Source organism: Plecotus auritus (assembly GCF_963455305.1).
Source record: "Plecotus auritus genome assembly, chromosome: 2".
Taxonomy (NCBI): domain Eukaryota; kingdom Metazoa; phylum Chordata; class Mammalia; order Chiroptera; family Vespertilionidae; genus Plecotus; species Plecotus auritus.
In genome coordinates, this window is record NC_137771.1 from 14,124,105 (window position 1) to 14,141,301 (window position 17,197).

The window sequence follows — 17,197 nt, forward strand, 5'->3', positions numbered from 1 at the left end:
CCGCAACTGATTTTAAGCAGGGTGTGGTGGGTCCGACTCATTCTCATCAGATCGTGGAGCATCGTGGGCAGGGAGACCTTTGAGAGACTCTCACTTCGTCTGCCCCATGCAGGTATCATCAGCAACCTTTCTGGAGAAGACTGAGTCTCAGAGACGGCAGGTGCACCTGAGCCCACACTCCTGTCAGGGGTACCGCTGCCCGAGTCTGTGTCTGCAGGTCTCGTTGTTTTCTTCCCACTTACGTACGAGACTCAGATGTTGGCGGGACGGGTGCCTTCCCAGCTGAGAAGCTACGAGCAGCATGGCCCCTAGGGCACCGGGCTCTGTGGATGGCAGCTGCCCCAGACCTCTCCGTGGGAGAGGAGGTGGCTGATGGGAGCTGAGGCCCCAGTACACCCCACAGCCGCACAGTATGGCCGAGATCAGAAAAGAGCCGTGTGTGTCTGCTCCTCTCTGGGCCTCCGTTTCCTCAAATGTCAAGTGAGGTGGTTGAGCTGGATGCTCTTCCAGCTCCTCCCTTCATCCACCCGTCGCCCACCGGGTACCCGGCACCGTACTGGAAGGTTACAGTCCAGCCAGGTACTTACAGGTTCACAAGTCAGTAGTTAAAACGGTCAGCTGAGCCCGGCCGAGGATCTTAGGGAAGACTTCCCTGCAGAGGCGGTACCTGCGCCGAGTCTTAAAAGAATGTGGGACTTCCCCTTGTGACAAAGGGAGGGCACTCCAGGGAACGAGGGCAGGATCACCCAAGGCCAGAGGTGTGGAGGGAGGCCTGGGGCAGCACCCTATGTAGTTGGTTATATAGACCATCAGGCACAGGCTTGGGGCAGTGGGCACTGAGAGATGGGCATGTGCCAGCCCTGGGGACCCCAGGGGCCTGAGGAGCTTGGAGGCTATTGTGAATTTTTTTTAAAACAGCCGTTTTATTGTGATAGTAATGGCCCGGTGCACGAAATTCGTGCACATTAAAAGGGAATTAATTAGAGGAAATATTTTAATATTGCTATTTGCCCTTTCTCTATAATAAAAGTGTCCAGCCAGCCCCACCCCCATTGGGTGACACCAAGACCTGGCTGGCCCCACCCCCGTCAAGCCCCGCCAGGCGGGGGACGCAGCCTCACATCCTGGTGCCAGGGTAGTGGGGGAGCAGCCTCAGGTCCCCCAGCTCTGGCCCGGCACCATGCAGCCTCAGGTCCCTGCTGATCGGTTCTTAAGGCGTCATGGCATTACGGCGTTACGGCGTCACAGCATGACGACCATTTGCATATTAGCCTTTTATTATGATGATAACTGCTATACCATACAGTTCCCCTATTTAAATTGTACAAGTCAGTGACTTTTAGTATATTCAGAATTGTACAGCCCTAACCGGTTTGGCTCAGTGGATAGGGCGTCAGCCTACGGACTCAAGGGTCCCAGGTTCGATTCCGGTCAAGGGCATGTACCTTGGTTGCGGGCACATCCCCAGTAGGGGGTGTGCAGGAGGCAGTTGATCGATGTTTCTCTCTCATCAATGTTTCTAACTCTCTATCCCTCTCCCTTCCTCTCTGTAAAAAATCAATAAAATATATTTTTTTTAAAAAAAAGAATTGTGCAGCCATCACCACAAAGTTTTAGAACGTTCTCATCACCTCAGAAAGAAACCCATTCCCCATTAGCGTCATTCCTCATGCTCTGCTCTCCCCAGCCCTGGCAACCACTAATCTACGTGCTCTCTCTCTGGGTGTGCCTGTTCTGGGCATTTTCATAGACGTACGAGCATATACAATGTGGCCTTCTGTGATGGCTCCTTTCACTAAGCAGTGTTTTCAAGCTTCACCCGTGTTGTAGCATGAATCAGTCCTTCATTCATTTTTAGGGCCAAATAATATTCCATTATAAGCCAGGGTGGATTTTTAAGTGGCACATAAAGGCTTTGGAAAGCTCGTCCTGGAGGGTGGGCAGGAGGAGGCCAGATGGCCAGGAGAAGCTAAAGAGTGGGTGGGAGGGCAGCAAAGAAGAGCCAGGGCCGGGCACTGCTGGGGAGGGAAGACGTGGTAATTGATTGGCTGCAGGGGGCAGCAGGGAGGAATGACAGAAGAAAGGGCTTTATGAAGCACAGTGCCAAGAGATACAGAAACCACAGAATGCCCGGTAGGAGGGCCAAGGGGTGGCGGGGCAGCACACCTAATGAGAGCAAGCTCCTGGAGGAGGCAGCCTGGGGTGTCTGAGAGGGCCCAGACCTGGTGATGGGAGAGGACAGCCGGGAAGGCGGTCCAGATGGAGGGGCTGGCACAGTACGGAGGGGAGAGTGGGCAGCCACTACAGCCGGGCCCAGGGAATCGCCAGCAGATGGAAGAGGCACACTAAACATGGAGCCAGGAGGATCTTGGTCTTGGAGCCAAAACCCTTTGGCATCTATCATAATGGTCCTAGATCCTCACAGGAGCCCTGTGCCCCCATTCTAAAGCAGAGAAAACGGAGGCTCAGAGCGGTCAACTGCTCAACTAAAGCCGGGGCTGCCCCTTTATAGAGCAAGCAGGGGAAGGTTGGTGCCTAAGAGGGAGACGAGAGGGAAGGAGGGAGGGAGGGAGGGAGGGAGGGAGGGCAGGAGGACGTGGGGGCCCCAGAGCCAGCACGGCAAAGTGGAGAGAGTCCTGGACAGGTGCCTGGAGCAGGAGCTGCCAGTCCCTGCTCAGCACGCATGGACCGCTGACGCAATGTGAGTCGCATCAAAGTGGTGTGATGTGGTGGTTAGGGAAGTGGCCCCTGGAGTCAGACCACCTGGGATCGAATCCCAGCTCTGCCACTGTAAGCCACGTCCTTGGGAAGTTACTTCGCCTCTGCTTTGGGTCCCCATCTGAAAACGGGGTGATAACATCACCTCCGTCACGGGCGGGGTGAGGCTTGGATGAGTGATTACGGGTTAAGTCCTTAGAACAGCCCAGCATTTCATCAGTACTCAGTAAATGCCAGCCGTCTCCCGCGTATGCTCCGGAGCCGTCTCCCCAGCAGTGCGACGGAAGCCCAACAACCCCCCAGAGGCGCCATTGCCATCCTTGCTGCTGTCACGCTAGCCTGGTCGGTGTGTCAGAGTCGGTCTTCCCCCTCACCTGGCAGCTCCTTAAAGACGGCTGGAGCGGGTTCTTCTCCGAGACCCCCACGGGGCCTGGTCAGGGTGGCATCCTCAGGGGGATGTTGATTAGGGCGGTTGCAAAGTGGGATGGGGGGGGCGCATTTTCTAGTGGCAAGCCCTGAGGTTGCAACTGCAACCCCTAACCCCTCCCAACCCTGGGCCAGTACTGCTCATCGATTGCAATACTCACAGCCACATTAGGGAGTAGATGCTCTTACCAATGAGAAAACTGTAGCTCAGAGAGGTTGAACTACTTGTCTGAGGTCACCCAGCAGATTGGTATTTGAACCAGCTAGTTAATGATGCCAGGAATTGTTCTAGGCATTTTTGCCTAAATTAACCAAATGTCCTCCTCACCACGACTTTAGGAGGTAGATACTATTGTCCCCATTTTACAGGTGAGGGAACAGCTTAGGTGACTTGCCCAAGGTCACACTGCTGGCACGGGTGGAGCTGGGATTCGCAGGCAGCCTGCATGCTAACCACCACCCTTCACTGCCTTTCTACGTGCGTGGCCTCCAAAGCTCAAGCTCTTTCCTTGTAAGCAGGCAGTTTCTAGAAGTATTTAGATGGAGCATCTGACTGCCAGGTTCTGTGCTAGGCACAGGGGGAGGAGCTGCGAACCAGACATCGCTCCGATCCTGGGGGAGCTGAGAGCAGGGCCAGGAGACCCCTTGATGAGTGATTTGCTAAGCCTTGGACTTGAAAGATACGTTCGGAGTCTGCGGCTGGAAAAACGATTTGGGAAATGTATGTTAGCCTTTCATGTGGGAGGAAAGGGATGCTCAGAGAGGTGGGGCTGCTGGCCAGAGCTCACACAGGACTCCAGCATGGAATGTGATCAGGTGAGAGCCCAGGCCAGTGGACAGCTCTGCTGCATTTTGTCCCAAGGAGGAACTTGCCCCTTGCAAAGCTCTTCCCTGTCCACCTTCTCACCTACACCTTGCCCTACACACACACACACACACACACACACACACACACACACACACACACGGCACAACAGCAGAGCTGGGATGACGAACCCCAGTGGGTGGAAGAAGAAACAGGCCAGGAAAGGGGCAGGGTCTAGAGCCCAGGCCTTCTGATTCCCAAGCCAGGAGGGATGACCTCTTGTAGGACCGGAGCCTGAGCTGTCGGGCCTGAACCCAAATCCTGAGCATCCCCCAGAGTAGGGAAGAAGGCCAAAGACCCTGTGAGAGCCCAGATGGCTCCGTGCCCACCAAGTGCAAACACTGCCCTCCTCAGGCTGTCCCTGGTACTTCGGAGCCCTTTATTGAGTAAATTGATCAAACACCTATTATAACCACTACTATTCATTGGGCACCTATACTGTGCAAAGCCTCATGTCATGTGCTTTACCGGCTTACACCAAATGCCCACAATGGCCCGCAGAAATGGGCCTTGGAATCATAATTTTGCAAGTAAGGAAGCTGAGTCTCAGAATGGTTAAGCCACTTGCCTAGGGCCACACAGCTAGTACAAGGCCAAACTGGGACTCAAACCCAGGTCTGTCTGCGTCCAAAGCCAGTGGTCTTGCCTGCTCGACCACATCGCCTCTCTCCATGCTCTCTGCACTGTGCCAGGGCTTGCCTACTGGAATGCAATCTCAATCATCTAGAACCCAGGGCCAGCCATTGGTACGTGAGACTGGGCCTCGGGCACTGCCGTAGGCCTCTTCAGAGCCTTCAGGCTAAGTCAGGGTTGGTCCTAAGAGCTGTGGCACAGCCGACCTGGAGTAGGTAAGAAAGGCTTGCCAGGGGCCCAGCTGAACACATAGACAGCTTTAGAGACAGAAAGCAGGTACCAGAACCTCCTGGGCACAGCTAGGACTGCCTCGTGGGGAAGTGGAGACCCCCACGATCTTCAGGAGATGGTTTCTCGGCAATGACACTGCGTGGCCCCTCACACCGGCCTCCTGGCCCCTCGTGATGCTGCGTGCCCCGCCTTGAGACTGTGGGGTCCTCTCTGAGTCCACTGGTTTACTCGGCGACTCTCTCTGTCTTCTCTCTCAGGCTGCCCATCTGGAACCTTCAAGGCCAACCAAGGGGACGAGGCCTGCACCCACTGTCCCATCAACAGCCGGACCACTTCAGAAGGGGCCACCAACTGTGTCTGCCGCAACGGCTACTACCGAGCAGACCTGGACCCACTGGACATGCCCTGCACAAGTACGTCAGGGGCCCCTTGAGGGCGATGCCTGGGTCCAGTCTCCTGCAGAAAACCCCAGAGCGAAGGCTGGGCGGCTGTCCGGCTACAGCCAGCCTTTCCTGAGTGAGGAGGACCTGCGGGGGGAGGGGGAGGGAGGGGTGGAAAACTGGTTGAAAGGGACCATCGGGGGCAGTCCCTGGGGTGGTCATGCTGCCAACGTGCAGATGCCACAGAGCTGGCATCTGGCTCCTTGCCCCTTTCGGTGAAGTCACATGGAGGATAAAGTCAAGGTCTGGATTTACAAAAGGACAGACAATGGCAGGGTTGGCAGAGAAAGAACCAACACAGGTGGTGTCTGTGGCAGAAAAGGCGGCCCAGTGTTCTAACCTGGCAGTGGCTGCCCGAGTCGCAGGCCAAGGTTCTCTAAGGAAGGGTGAGTACGAGGGCAGTGTTACCACCCCTGCATCCCACAGGAATGGCACTCAGCTGCTAGTAACAGAGCTGGCCCCCGTGGCAGAAACCATGAGGGCTTATTCTCCTACGTAACAGAAGCCCGGGGATAGGCAGTGTCGGGAGAGCATGGTAAATCCAGGGGGTTCTCTGGAACCTGGCTCCCCTTCTGTTCTGCCATCCTGTTATGTGGTTTCTATCCTTCAGGTCACTTCATAGTCCAACATTGCTGCCGAAGCGCCAGCCATCACACACGTTCTAGGCCGCAGACAGAAGGAAGGGGATAAAGGGGTATTCTGCAGCTGTCTCCTTTTAAGAAAAAGTCCTAAGCAACAGCTAACGCTGCAATCCGTAGCCAGCACGTCATCAGAGAAGGCTGGGAAATACAGTCTCTCAGCTGGACGTATTGCCACCTGAATAAAATTGGGTTCTGTTATAAGGGGAAAAGGGAAGTAGATATTGGGGAGGGCATAACCCCCAACACAAAAAGACTGTCCCTGGTAACAAACACCAAAGAGGCTAGCATCTAGGGAGAAGGGTTTAAGCCAGGGGTGGGCAAACTTTTTGACTCGAGGGCCACAATGGGTTCTTAAACTGGACCAGAGGGCCGGAACAAAGGCATGGATGGAGTGTTTGTGTGAACTAATATAAATTCAAAGTAAAGGAGCGGATGGGAGAGCAAGAGAACCCTCCGCTCTTTCGGCTCCGCGGGCCAGATAGAACAGTCGAACGGGCCGGATCTGGCCCGCGGGCCATAGTTTGCCCACGGCTGGTTTAAGCAGATGTGCAACAGGATGAGAGTTATATTCTAGAAACATCTCTCTGGTGGGTGAAGAGGAGAAAGTACTTGGAGGATGCCTTTTGGGAGGCGTGGGCTGGAGCCAGGGCAGAAACGTATCCCCAGCGTCCCCATTGACCGGCACCCCTCCCCCTCCCCAGCCATCCCCTCTGCACCCCAGGCCGTGATCTCCAGCGTCAACGAGACCTCATTGATGCTAGAATGGACCCCGCCCCGCGACTCAGGAGGCCGAGAGGATCTCGTCTACAACATCATCTGCAAGAGCTGTGGCTCCGGCCGGGGTGCCTGCATCCGCTGTGGGGACAACGTGCAGTACGCACCCCGCCAGCTGGGCCTGACGGAGCCCCGCATCTACATCAGCGACCTGCTGGCCCACACCCAGTACACCTTCGAGATCCAGGCCGTGAATGGCGTCACCGACCAGAGCCCCTTTTCACCGCAGTTCGCCTCCGTGAACATCACCACCAACCAAGCAGGTAAGCGCTTCCAAGGCAGGCTCCGGGGGCAGTGCCGGGCGCCACGCTGTGCCAACTGGGTGTCCTGCCAGCCTTCCCTCACACCTGCGGTTTCCTCTCTTCAAAGGCTGTGTGTGTGAGCCTGCCACCTGGGGGAGCGTTACCATGGTGGTGGTGTTTATAATCATTGCTGTCACTTGTTGAACGTGTATTGATGAAAGTGAAGCTGCTATTACAAAATGGCCCGGTGCTGGGTGGCTGTGAGGACAGCAATGCATTTCTCTCTCACGTAGGAGTCCAGGAGTGAGCAGTCAGGTTCGCAGGGCAAGCTCATCCCTGGAGATCCAGGGACACAGGCCCCTCCCGTCTTGTTGTCTCACCCCGCGCCGCCGTGGGCAGCACTGAGTCAGCATGTCTGTGCTCCGGCCTGCAGGAAGGGTGGGAGGGAGGAGACCTGGGCAGCGACTGTGCTTTAAGCAAGGAGGGCAGATGCACCATCACTTCTGTGCACCGTCCACTGGAAGGAACTTGGTCATGTGGGGTCACCGAGCCACAGAGGAGGATATTCTCTGCAGCCTGACTTCAGTCTCCGTCACAGCGGAAGGCGGACCTCTGGCAGTTCCCACGGGTGCTTTCTTTGAACTTGCAGCCCATTTCAATCTAACTCCACCCAACCTCTTCTCCCTACGCCCACCTTTAATAATCCTTTCTGTGACCCCATGTCACCCTCCATCTTCCCCCCTGCCTTCCTTCACAGCAAAATACGTTGCCAAACAATGCACTCTCACCCCCAACCCCTTCTTCCCCTTCAGTCCATTCCACGTAGGTGTCTGGTCCCTTCTCTCCACCAAGACCACTGTCCTCAGGGTCACCGGAGACCTCCATGTGGCCAGGTCCGGGAGACACTTGCAGCCTCATCCCCCAAACAAGGGTCACATGAGACTTTCAAGGACCTTACGGTACCTGTGGGTTGAAAACTCTGTGGTCGGCACTGTGACTGTGTCCCTCAGTTATTCACTCAGCAATCCTTGCCAAGCCCCTGCTGTGGGTGTGATCTGGGTCCTGTCCCAGGAGGAACCAGGGGTGGCCAGGCTCCAGGAAAGAAAATGAGTGGGCTCTCCAGCTTCTCGTTCAGGGGATCCAGAGGTGGAGGTGTGGGAGGCTTGCCCGAGGAGGCAGGATTTGACCTGTAGTTTAAAGGCCCAGTTGAAATTTGAAGGGAGCCATCGAAAGAAATGGAATTCAAGGGGTGGGGACGGCATGCCTAGGACATGGAAGGAGAGAGGGCAACCAGCTCCACCTGGTTGAGCGGTGCTTTCCAAGCTTGACCTCACTGCATCCTCCTGGTCTCCTTGAGTAGGAGGCATTTGTGTCCCCATTTTACAGATGATGCTCAGAAAAGTAGAGTCACAGAGCAGGAAGATACGAGATAGGAAATAACTAGGTCTAACAGACTCCAGTGCTTGGGCTTAACCCAGGGTTTGTCCAAGGAGCCTTGAGTGTGACTGTGGGCTTGATGGTGCGTGTGAGGGAGTGTATTTGAAGAAGGTGTGGGTATGTCCTATTGTTTGGGTGACTGTGTGTGGGTGATTGCAGGTGACCTTGGTGTGTGACTTCTTACTGATACATGCATTCCTGAGCATGGGTGGGTCTGGATCTGAGGGACATGGCGGGGGTGTGTTTGAACATGAGTTTGTATGTCTGATGATGGTTTGCCTGTCTGTGTGTGTGTATCTGAGGAGTAGTGTGGTTTTGTTTGTGAATGTCTGTGGTATCGCTGTGGCTGAGCGGGCATGTTTTTGAGCTTGTGCCTGCAGTTCTTGAAGGGCCATGGGTGCATTTAAGTCCCGCTCAGATTGAGGTCCGGATGGAGCTGACTCAAGGTGGGCAATCTGAGAGAACCTCAAAAGCCAGCAGCTGTTGGCAGAGACACCTAACAGATTGTGAAGCCTTCGCTGCGAGTGTCTTCAGCTTGACAAAGCCCCGAGGTAGGGAAGCCAGGCTCCCAGTGGGAGTGGAGGGGAGGGAACTCTTTTTCAACTGGGAGAAGCTAAAATTCCCCAGACGCCCTGGATTTCTTTCCCTCGTTGATGCGGGGGGAGGGGGCTTTCCCTGAATCCATTTGGGATCCCTGAGGGTGGGACTGCCTACTCAATCAAGAAGCCTCGGCATATTAGCAAGGATGGAGTCTGGGCTCCTGGGATGGAGCCCTCTTGTCTGGAGCTGGAAGCTCCCAGAGAACAGAGGTGGGGCAGAGTGGAAGTGCGGGGCTTTCAGAGAGGAGGGTGCCCAAGGAGCCCTCAGGATTGAGGGACAGAAGCAGTAAGAAAGTAGCACTGGATTAGGAGCAGGGAACCTGAGGCTGAATCCCAGCTTTGTCATTCATTTGCTGGGTGACCTTAGTGTATTAGTCAGTTATTGCTGCCATAATGCTGCATAACAAAAACGCCCCACAGCTCAGTTATTTACCACAATAAACGTTTGTTTTCTCACTCACTAGTCTGTGGGTCAGCCAGGGTTTAGCTAATCTGCACAGGCTGTGCCGGGCAGGACTCCAGAACGTGGGCTGGATTCAGTCTATTCCATATGTCTCCTCATTCTCATTGGACCAGCAGCCACCCAGGCTTATTTCTCTCCTGGTGAATGGTGGGAGCACACGTGGCGGGCCAAGCCACGCCACACAAACACACGTCTCTGCGTGTGGCGCAGTCGCCCTCATAAATGAGCCCTGCAGAGTTACTTGGCAAAGAGTGTGGGTGCATAGTCCTGTTACAGAGAGGAAGAACGAAGGTAACTGCTCCAACCTATCACACTTGTAAAGATCACTCCTCCCTCCAGGCCTCATTTTCCCCACCACACTGTGCATCAGGACTAAAGGAGAGCTTTTCAGAATGCAGGTTCTGGACTCCGCCCCAGACCTGCTGAGTCAGAACCCCAGGAGTGAGCGAGAATCTGCATTTCTATCAAGCGGCTCCAATGTTTCTTGCTATCAGACAAATTTGGGAAACTCGGATCTAAGGGAGTCTAAGCCCCTATAAGCCCTCCATCCCTGAGGCTTTCTAGATCATAACTCCCCCTACCCCTCCTCTGCTCTAAGCCCCTTGACACACCCCACTCTCATGGATGCCCAGAGCCGAGCCGGAGACTGTGCAGCCACCCCATGCCCTCCCCACAGTATCCTCCTTTGCCAGATGAGGAAATGGAAGTCCAGAGAAGCAGAATCCTTTATGCTAAGTCCCACTCCCAAACAGCCTAAACTAGGATTTAAACCTGGGAGCAGGTGACTCTAAGTCTACACTGGAGAAGTCAGTGCCTGCCCTATGGATTTATGTCCTGGTTGGAAAGATGAGACCTGGGCAGAGTCTATATACAAGATGGCATGAGTGAGGGCCCACGGAGGGGTCAGGGAGGCGAGGGAGATCATAGGCAGGAGAGACAATTTCTTCCTGGGGAGTGAAAGAAAGGCACATGTGGGAACCCCTTTCATGTCCCGCGTGGTTCAGGGTTCCGGTTCAGGGTTCGGGTTCTGGAGAAGGCCACGCACAAATGAAAAGAGACTTAGAAAAGTATTAATTTGGGAATATTGGGGGCCAGGCAGGAGCCCACCTCTAGTGGGAGGACTACACTCTGCTCTGGCCTTGCTATCCCTTTTATTGAGACTATGGGATACACCCATAGCCCGTAGGCAGGAAACTCCAATAACAGAAATTTACATAAGACGAATGGAGGTGGAGGCTGCTTCAGCTAACAATGTTTCGACTAAACAGTGAGCAAACCAGCTCTGACCTTTCAGAGCAATGAAGGTTGTTGTCCAGCCTTCCCGGTTCCCTGTCCATATCTTTCTAATTAGTGAGACAATGATCAGTTTCCCGCAGGCACACATGGAAGGCTTCTGGGAAGAGGAGGCATTTTGAAGCATGGAGAGGCTTCTCACGTCTCTATGGAGCCATGCAGGGAAGGAGGTATCCGAGGGGAGGGAAGTATAGGAAGCAGGCGGGAGGGAGAGTTCTCCTGTTTCTCCTGAGCATCAGACTCCTCTGCCACAGGGTCTTTGCACATGCTGTTCCCTCTGCCTGGAATGCTTCTCCCCTCCCACCTTCCTTCAGACCTTAATCCATCTTCATTGACCTTCCTGACTTGATCACATGCCCCAGCCCCATGGCCCTCAAGTGCCTGCGGTTGAGTTTTTGCTTTATGTCTTCGATCATTTCCTTCCCGTTCCGCCCCCCCCCCCCACACACACACACACACACACACACACCATCACCACTGGGTCTGCTTTTCCTCACTGTGGTTCTCCCAGCACCTAGACAGGGGTGCGCCACAGGAATGCTCAGTGAGCATTTGCCGCAGGGCTCAGAGAAGCATGGAGCGAGGTGGGGTGTGGAGAAGTCTGATAAGCCTGGAAAGCAAGGCTGGGGACTTGATTCCCAGACAAATGCGTTCAGTGGCCGGTTTTAATCAGGACCTACAATTCAATATATAAATATCTAGCTCACTGCCTTAAAAGGAAAAAGTATGTCTTTGGGGCAAGGGACTGGGCCTTGCTCGCGATCCCCTGGCATTCACCGGAGCCAGAGCTGTCTTCTGACTTCATGAAGCCGTCGTGCCATCTGTGAACCACGCCCCGCCATTCCAGCATGCCTTCCTGCCCCCCATGCGTGAGTCTTCGCAGGGACCCCTGAGGAAGGAGGCTGGGCTGGGAGTCCCCACTCGAAGGATGAGAAAACAGGGCTTGGGAGAGGCTAAGCAGATCACTCAGCTGGGAAGAGGCAGACCCAGGATTCAGCCTGGCTGTCCAGGGTCTGTGGACTTGGACACAAACAAATAAGACCAGAAAGGACAGGAGGGAGGACGGGCCTCAGGACAGATGTCAGAAGACAACGCTGAGGAGGTGGCATTTAAGCTGAGCTCTGACTGAAGAGCCAGAGGCAGCCTTGCAGACCGGGGTGTGTACAGCACGTCAGTCACGTGGGGCTCGTCCTCAGGGCTGCATCCAGCCCTTGGCCGCCCTCCAGGGGCGCACGGGACACGATCTCACCCTTGCCAGCCCTGAGCAGCCGTACCTCTGCCTGGCTCCAGGGCCGGTGGGAAGGAGTGGGAAGAGCCTGGGCTTTGGCATCAAGCCAACCAATCTGGCTTTGAATCAAGCCTGGCTGCTCACCAGCACGTAGCCGTGGACAAGTTACTTAGCCCGCGTCTTCCTCGTGGGTTTCGTCACCTCTCCTTGCGGGACTGCTGTGACGCTTTGAGCTCATGTTCTCAAGGTGCCTCGCAGGCTTCTGGGTACGGGCAGGCTCTCAAAAAGCAGAGGTCATTCTACAGTCGCTCTCATCATCATAATAGCTCACATCTACCAAGCGCTTACTATGCACCAGACATCACCCCCAGTCCTTCATGATGACTTCACAACAGTGCTAGGAGGCACGTCCTGTCATTATCCTGTCGTGTAGGAAAGGAAAGCAAGGCATGGAGAGGTAAGGGGCTTGCCCGTGGTCCCCGGGCAGTCAGTGGCAGAACCTAAATAATTACGTCGCTGCACTCTTGGCTCAGGATTGGCGGGACCCAAGCCCTCTGCAGAGGTCAGGCGGGCTGTGCGGATGGGCCTGGCGGGGGGAATGCAGCCTTTGGGGCCACTCGTGCTGAACAGTAGGTTGACCAGTGAGGAAGCTCCCTTGTCATCATGTGCTACTGGGTCATATGGGAGAAGAGGCACCAGTTCTGGGCTTGGCACATTCGGCCCTCATCCAGCATGGCCCTTTCCAAGCTGTGCGGCCAGACTCTAATAGGAGACCTTCCACCTCCAAGCCTCAGTGTCCGCACCTTCGAAATGGGCACTTGTCTATCCTCTCAGCTTTGCCAGACAGTTGCCAGGTTCACAATAATGCGGACAAAGCACCTAGGACATAGGAGGTGAACAATACATGACAGGCTTCACATGAAATCAGAAGGCGTGCTCATTTGCTATTGCTGCTGTAACAAAATGCTGCAAACTTAGCAACTTAGAATGCCGCCCATTTCTCATCTTACAGTTCCGAGGGCCGAGTCCAGTCCGGAACTCGTGGGGCTAAAAATCAAGGTGTCGGCAGGCTGTGTTCCTTTCTGAGGCTCTAAGGGATGACCCGTTTCCTGGCTCACTTGGGTGGTAGCAGAATTCAGTGCCATGTGGTTGTAGGAAGGAGGTCTCCGTTTCCTGGATGACTGTCGGCCGGGAGCTGACTTCTCTCCGGTCCTTGCACGTGGACCCCCGCCTCAGAACCAGCGACAGGGCATCGAGTGACACTCCGGCTCTCTGGTCTCTGATCCTCTGCTGGGAAAGGTTCCCTTTTTTTCAGGACTCAAGTGATTAGATTGGGTCCACCTGGGTAATCCAGGATAATCTCCCCATCTCAGGAGCCGTAACCTTAATCACATCTGCAAAGTCCCTTTTGCCATGTCAGGGAACGTACCCACGGATTCCAGGATCAGGACATGGACATCTTTGGGGGCCATGATTCTGCCTTTCCTGAAAGGGGACACAAGTCAAATGCAAGCCCATCAGCATTGGCAGGGGCCTTGGAGTTCAGCCAGTGCCAACTCCTCCTTTTTTTTTTAATGTATTTTATTGATTTTCCACAGAGAGGAAGGGAGAGGGACAGAGAGCCAGAAACATCGATGAGAGAGAAACATCGATCAGCTGCCTCCTGCACACCTCCCACTGGGGATGTGCCCGCAACCAAGGTACATGCCCTTGACCGGAATCGAACCTGGGACCCCTCAGTCCGTAGGCCGACGCTCTATCCACTGAGCCAAACCGGTTAGGGTGCAACTCCTCCTTTTAAAGAAGAGAAAACTGATGCCCAGAGAGGTTCCTAAGCGATCGCCCAAGATAACTCAGCAGCTCCTTGGCAGAGCCCGTTTCCAGGTTAGCCCGGCCAGGTAACACCACTCCCCATGGCTTTCTCGTGAAAAGACTTTCAACTTGCCCAGGCCCTTTCCACCACTATGTTCTCCTCTGATCCCCCTGCCCTCCTGGGGGGTGGGCACACAATGGCTCAGTCTCTAGAACTGGCATGAGCATGTACTCACTGACTTCTCTCCCTGGGGGCGGAGACGATCAGAGAGAACCAGGCCAAGGGAGCCCCTGGCGAGGCCCGTGCCTGGGGAAAGGAAGAGAGAGGGAGAGGGCACTTCCCTCCCTGGGCCGAGCCCTCTGAATGCATCGTCCTCTTTGATCCTCCCAAGCATTCTGCAGGGAAGGCATTGCCGGCCTCGGGTATCAGTTAAGATTGGGTTTGGCTGCATGTAACAGGAAGAAAAATAACAGATCACCGCTGCCACAGTAATGCTGTTTAACAATCCACCATAAAACCAATGGCGTGAAAACAAGCAGCACTTATTTTAGCTCAAGAGTCTCCGGGTGGGCTGCATGGGTCTTGGCGGGGAGCATTCACATGTTTGCATTCTGTCTTCTCGGGCTCACTCGGCAGCTCTTTGGATTTTGTAGGGCTTTATTGCACGTTTGGGGGTGACTGCTGTCAGCTGGTTAGGAGTGGCCCTGGCTGAGACAACTGGACAACAGCTCTGCTCCCGGTCTCAGCCTCCAGCAGGTCAGCCTGGACATGCTCTTTCTTGGGCAATCACAAGGAACCCAGACGGCGTCAGATACATGCAAAGGGCTCTCCCAAGCCTCTGCTTAGATCAGGGGTCCTCAAACTTTTTAAACAGGGGGCCAGTTCACTGTCCCTCAGACCGCTGGAGGGCCGGACTATAGTTTAAAAAAAACAAACTATGAACAAATTCCTATGTGCACTGCGGGCCCGGGACAAGTCAGCTGCTAAGCAGGACAGGCAGCGGCACCCCGCGGGCCGGATAAATGTCCTCGGCGGGCCGCATGTGGCCCGCGGGCCGTAGTTTGAGGATCCCTGGCTTAGATCATGTTTGCCTATCTCCCACTGGCCAACGCAAGTCCATGGCCAAGCCCAGAGTCAGAGAGCGTGGGGACTAACAAGTTACAGGGCAAAGGGTGTAGCTATAGGAAGGCAGTTAACACACAACCTGTCTATCCTAGTGGCTTGGACAGAATGCAGGTTTGTTTCTTATTGATAGAGGATGTCACCAGACGGGAGTTAGGACAGCCAGGCTTCTCAGCACACAGCTTCTTGTCCTTGTGGGCCAACATGGCTGCAAGAGCTCCCGGTATCACTTCCATGTCCCGGGCAGCATGGAAGAAGGAAAGTGTTAAGGGTAGGACTGCTCCCTTCGAAAGAGACCTCCTACAAGTCCCACATTTCGCTTATATCACAGGCAAGCACCTTGTAATGTGGTCACTTCTAGCTGCCAGAGTTTTGGGGAAAAGTCGTCTTTTCTTTGGGCACCAGGTACCTTAGCTAAGATCCGGGGTTTTGTTGATTTGAAAAAGAAAGAATGGATGTTTGATAGGCAGTGAGTAGTGTCTAACACATCCCAATTTATAGCTGAGGAACTTGGGCTCAGAGAGAGAAGTAACTTGCCTGTGGTCACACACCTGCCGTAAGAGAGCTGGGATCTGAACCCTGGATGCCGCCTCTTCTCCCCTGCACCACCATTCAGGAGCCTTTGCTGAACATTCAGCTACTCACACTGCTGTTGGGAGCCTGAGTGGCCCAGACTGACATCCCCTGACTCCCTTACTCTGGGCCAGGTTCTTTATATCTGGGTCTTCATTTAACCTCCCAGCATCCCTGCCATTGTCTCCATTGTTCAGAGGAGAAACTGAGGCACAGAGGGGTGACGTAGGTTGTTTGGGCTACCTGATCTGAGGCCCAGGCTCTTACCATTTTGCTAATCCAGGTGCTGGGTAGGACTGGGTTCCCCCGGGCAGCAACAGGCAGGATCGAGGCAGTTCAGCAGCCCACTGGAAGGTGAGGGATTAGATGTTCCCACAGCACCACGCCCAGGGCCTGACCTCTGCCTGCTCATAGCCCACTTGTAGACAAGGCTGGGTAGTCAGGGGGAGAAAAAAACAACCTGGTCCCAACCTGGTCCTGATGCCAGCCCTGCCGCCTGTGAGCCGAGGCACTCGGGGCAAGAGACTTGACCTCACTCACTTTCCGCATCTGTAAAGTGAGGTGTTGAACTCCTATTCCCTCTGCTTGTCTGGCAGCCGGTAGGTGCTGCTAAATCTGCTGAGCCAAGAGAAGAATGAATGGTCAGATGGACAGCCAATCGCAACGCTTTTCTCAGGTTTAAGGGAAAAAAATATAGCATTTCCTGGTCCCACTTTTTGTTTTTTGTTTTTTTGTCTAAAATATGTTCCACAGCCCAGCCCACAAGGCTCAGTGGTTGAGTGCCGACCTACGAACCAGGAAGTCACAGTTTGATTCCCGGTCAAGGGCACCTGCGGGCTCAATCCCCAGTGTGGGACGTGCAGGAGGCAGCCAATCAATTATTCTCTCTCTCTCCCTCTCCTTTCCTCTCTCCCTCCGGCTGCCAGCAGGTACCCGCGACCCGGGCTTCCCTCGCAGCCCCGGCTTTGTCCGGAAGGTTGTCCAGAAGGACATCCGGTCTAATTAGCGTATTACGCTTTTATTATTATAGATATGTTCCACAGATCTCTGCTTCCTAAAGACATTAGTAAGTGTTATGTGAAAAAGGGTTCTGAAGCCAAAGGAGACTTAGACGGCCAGGTTAAAGCAGGTTCGCTAAGTTTCTCCCCGGCAGGACTTCTCAGAGCCTTGAATACAGGAGTGTGCCGTGTGAGTCTCACCGGCAGGGGTCTAGAACTCTGTGCATCTCGAACTTTCTCGGCCGAGGAACACCTTTCCTTCATAGAAAAGCACCACCCTAGCCCAGCTCTGAGCTTTTCTTTTGTTCTGTCCCACACAACCTAAGAGCTTCGGTCCCTAGGAAAGAAACAGAGGCCCGTTCTCTGGAAGAGTTTTGTTCTGTTGTGTGAACTATGACCAGGTCACCCAGAATTCGTCGGGTCATTGGGAGTTAACCGCATTGCTGCAGGTTTAAGAGACAAACACCCCAAACAGCTCCACTATTATCAACCAGAAATTCTAGGGGTCCTGTCTCGGGTAAGGTATTCCCGCTTCGGACCCTGGCAAACGCGAGCCCAGGAATAAAACAGTTGATGTGGTATTGCAGGCTGGCTGGTCAGCAAGAAGCCCCATGTCATGTCAGCAGGTGAAATCGCGGGGGGGCACCGGGGCCTCACGGAGAGAGAATTGTTGGTGACTGTTAGACAAGCCACACTGTCTC

General features: G+C 54.4%; 1 protein-coding gene across 3 annotated transcripts in view; it reads left to right on the forward strand.

Annotated features, from left to right (window-relative positions):
- The window catches only part of EPHB2 (EPH receptor B2), a 184,843-nt gene that overhangs the window by 139,376 nt on the left and 28,270 nt on the right, over nucleotides 1-17,197 (forward strand). For all 3 annotated transcript variants that reach the window (XM_080656407.1, XM_080656408.1, XM_080656409.1), the window contains exons 4-5: nucleotides 5,131-5,286; nucleotides 6,656-6,991. In XM_080656407.1, coding sequence (XP_080512533.1) covers nucleotides 5,131-5,286; nucleotides 6,656-6,991 — 492 coding nt within the window. The remainder of the gene's footprint in view (nucleotides 1-5,130; nucleotides 5,287-6,655; nucleotides 6,992-17,197) is intronic.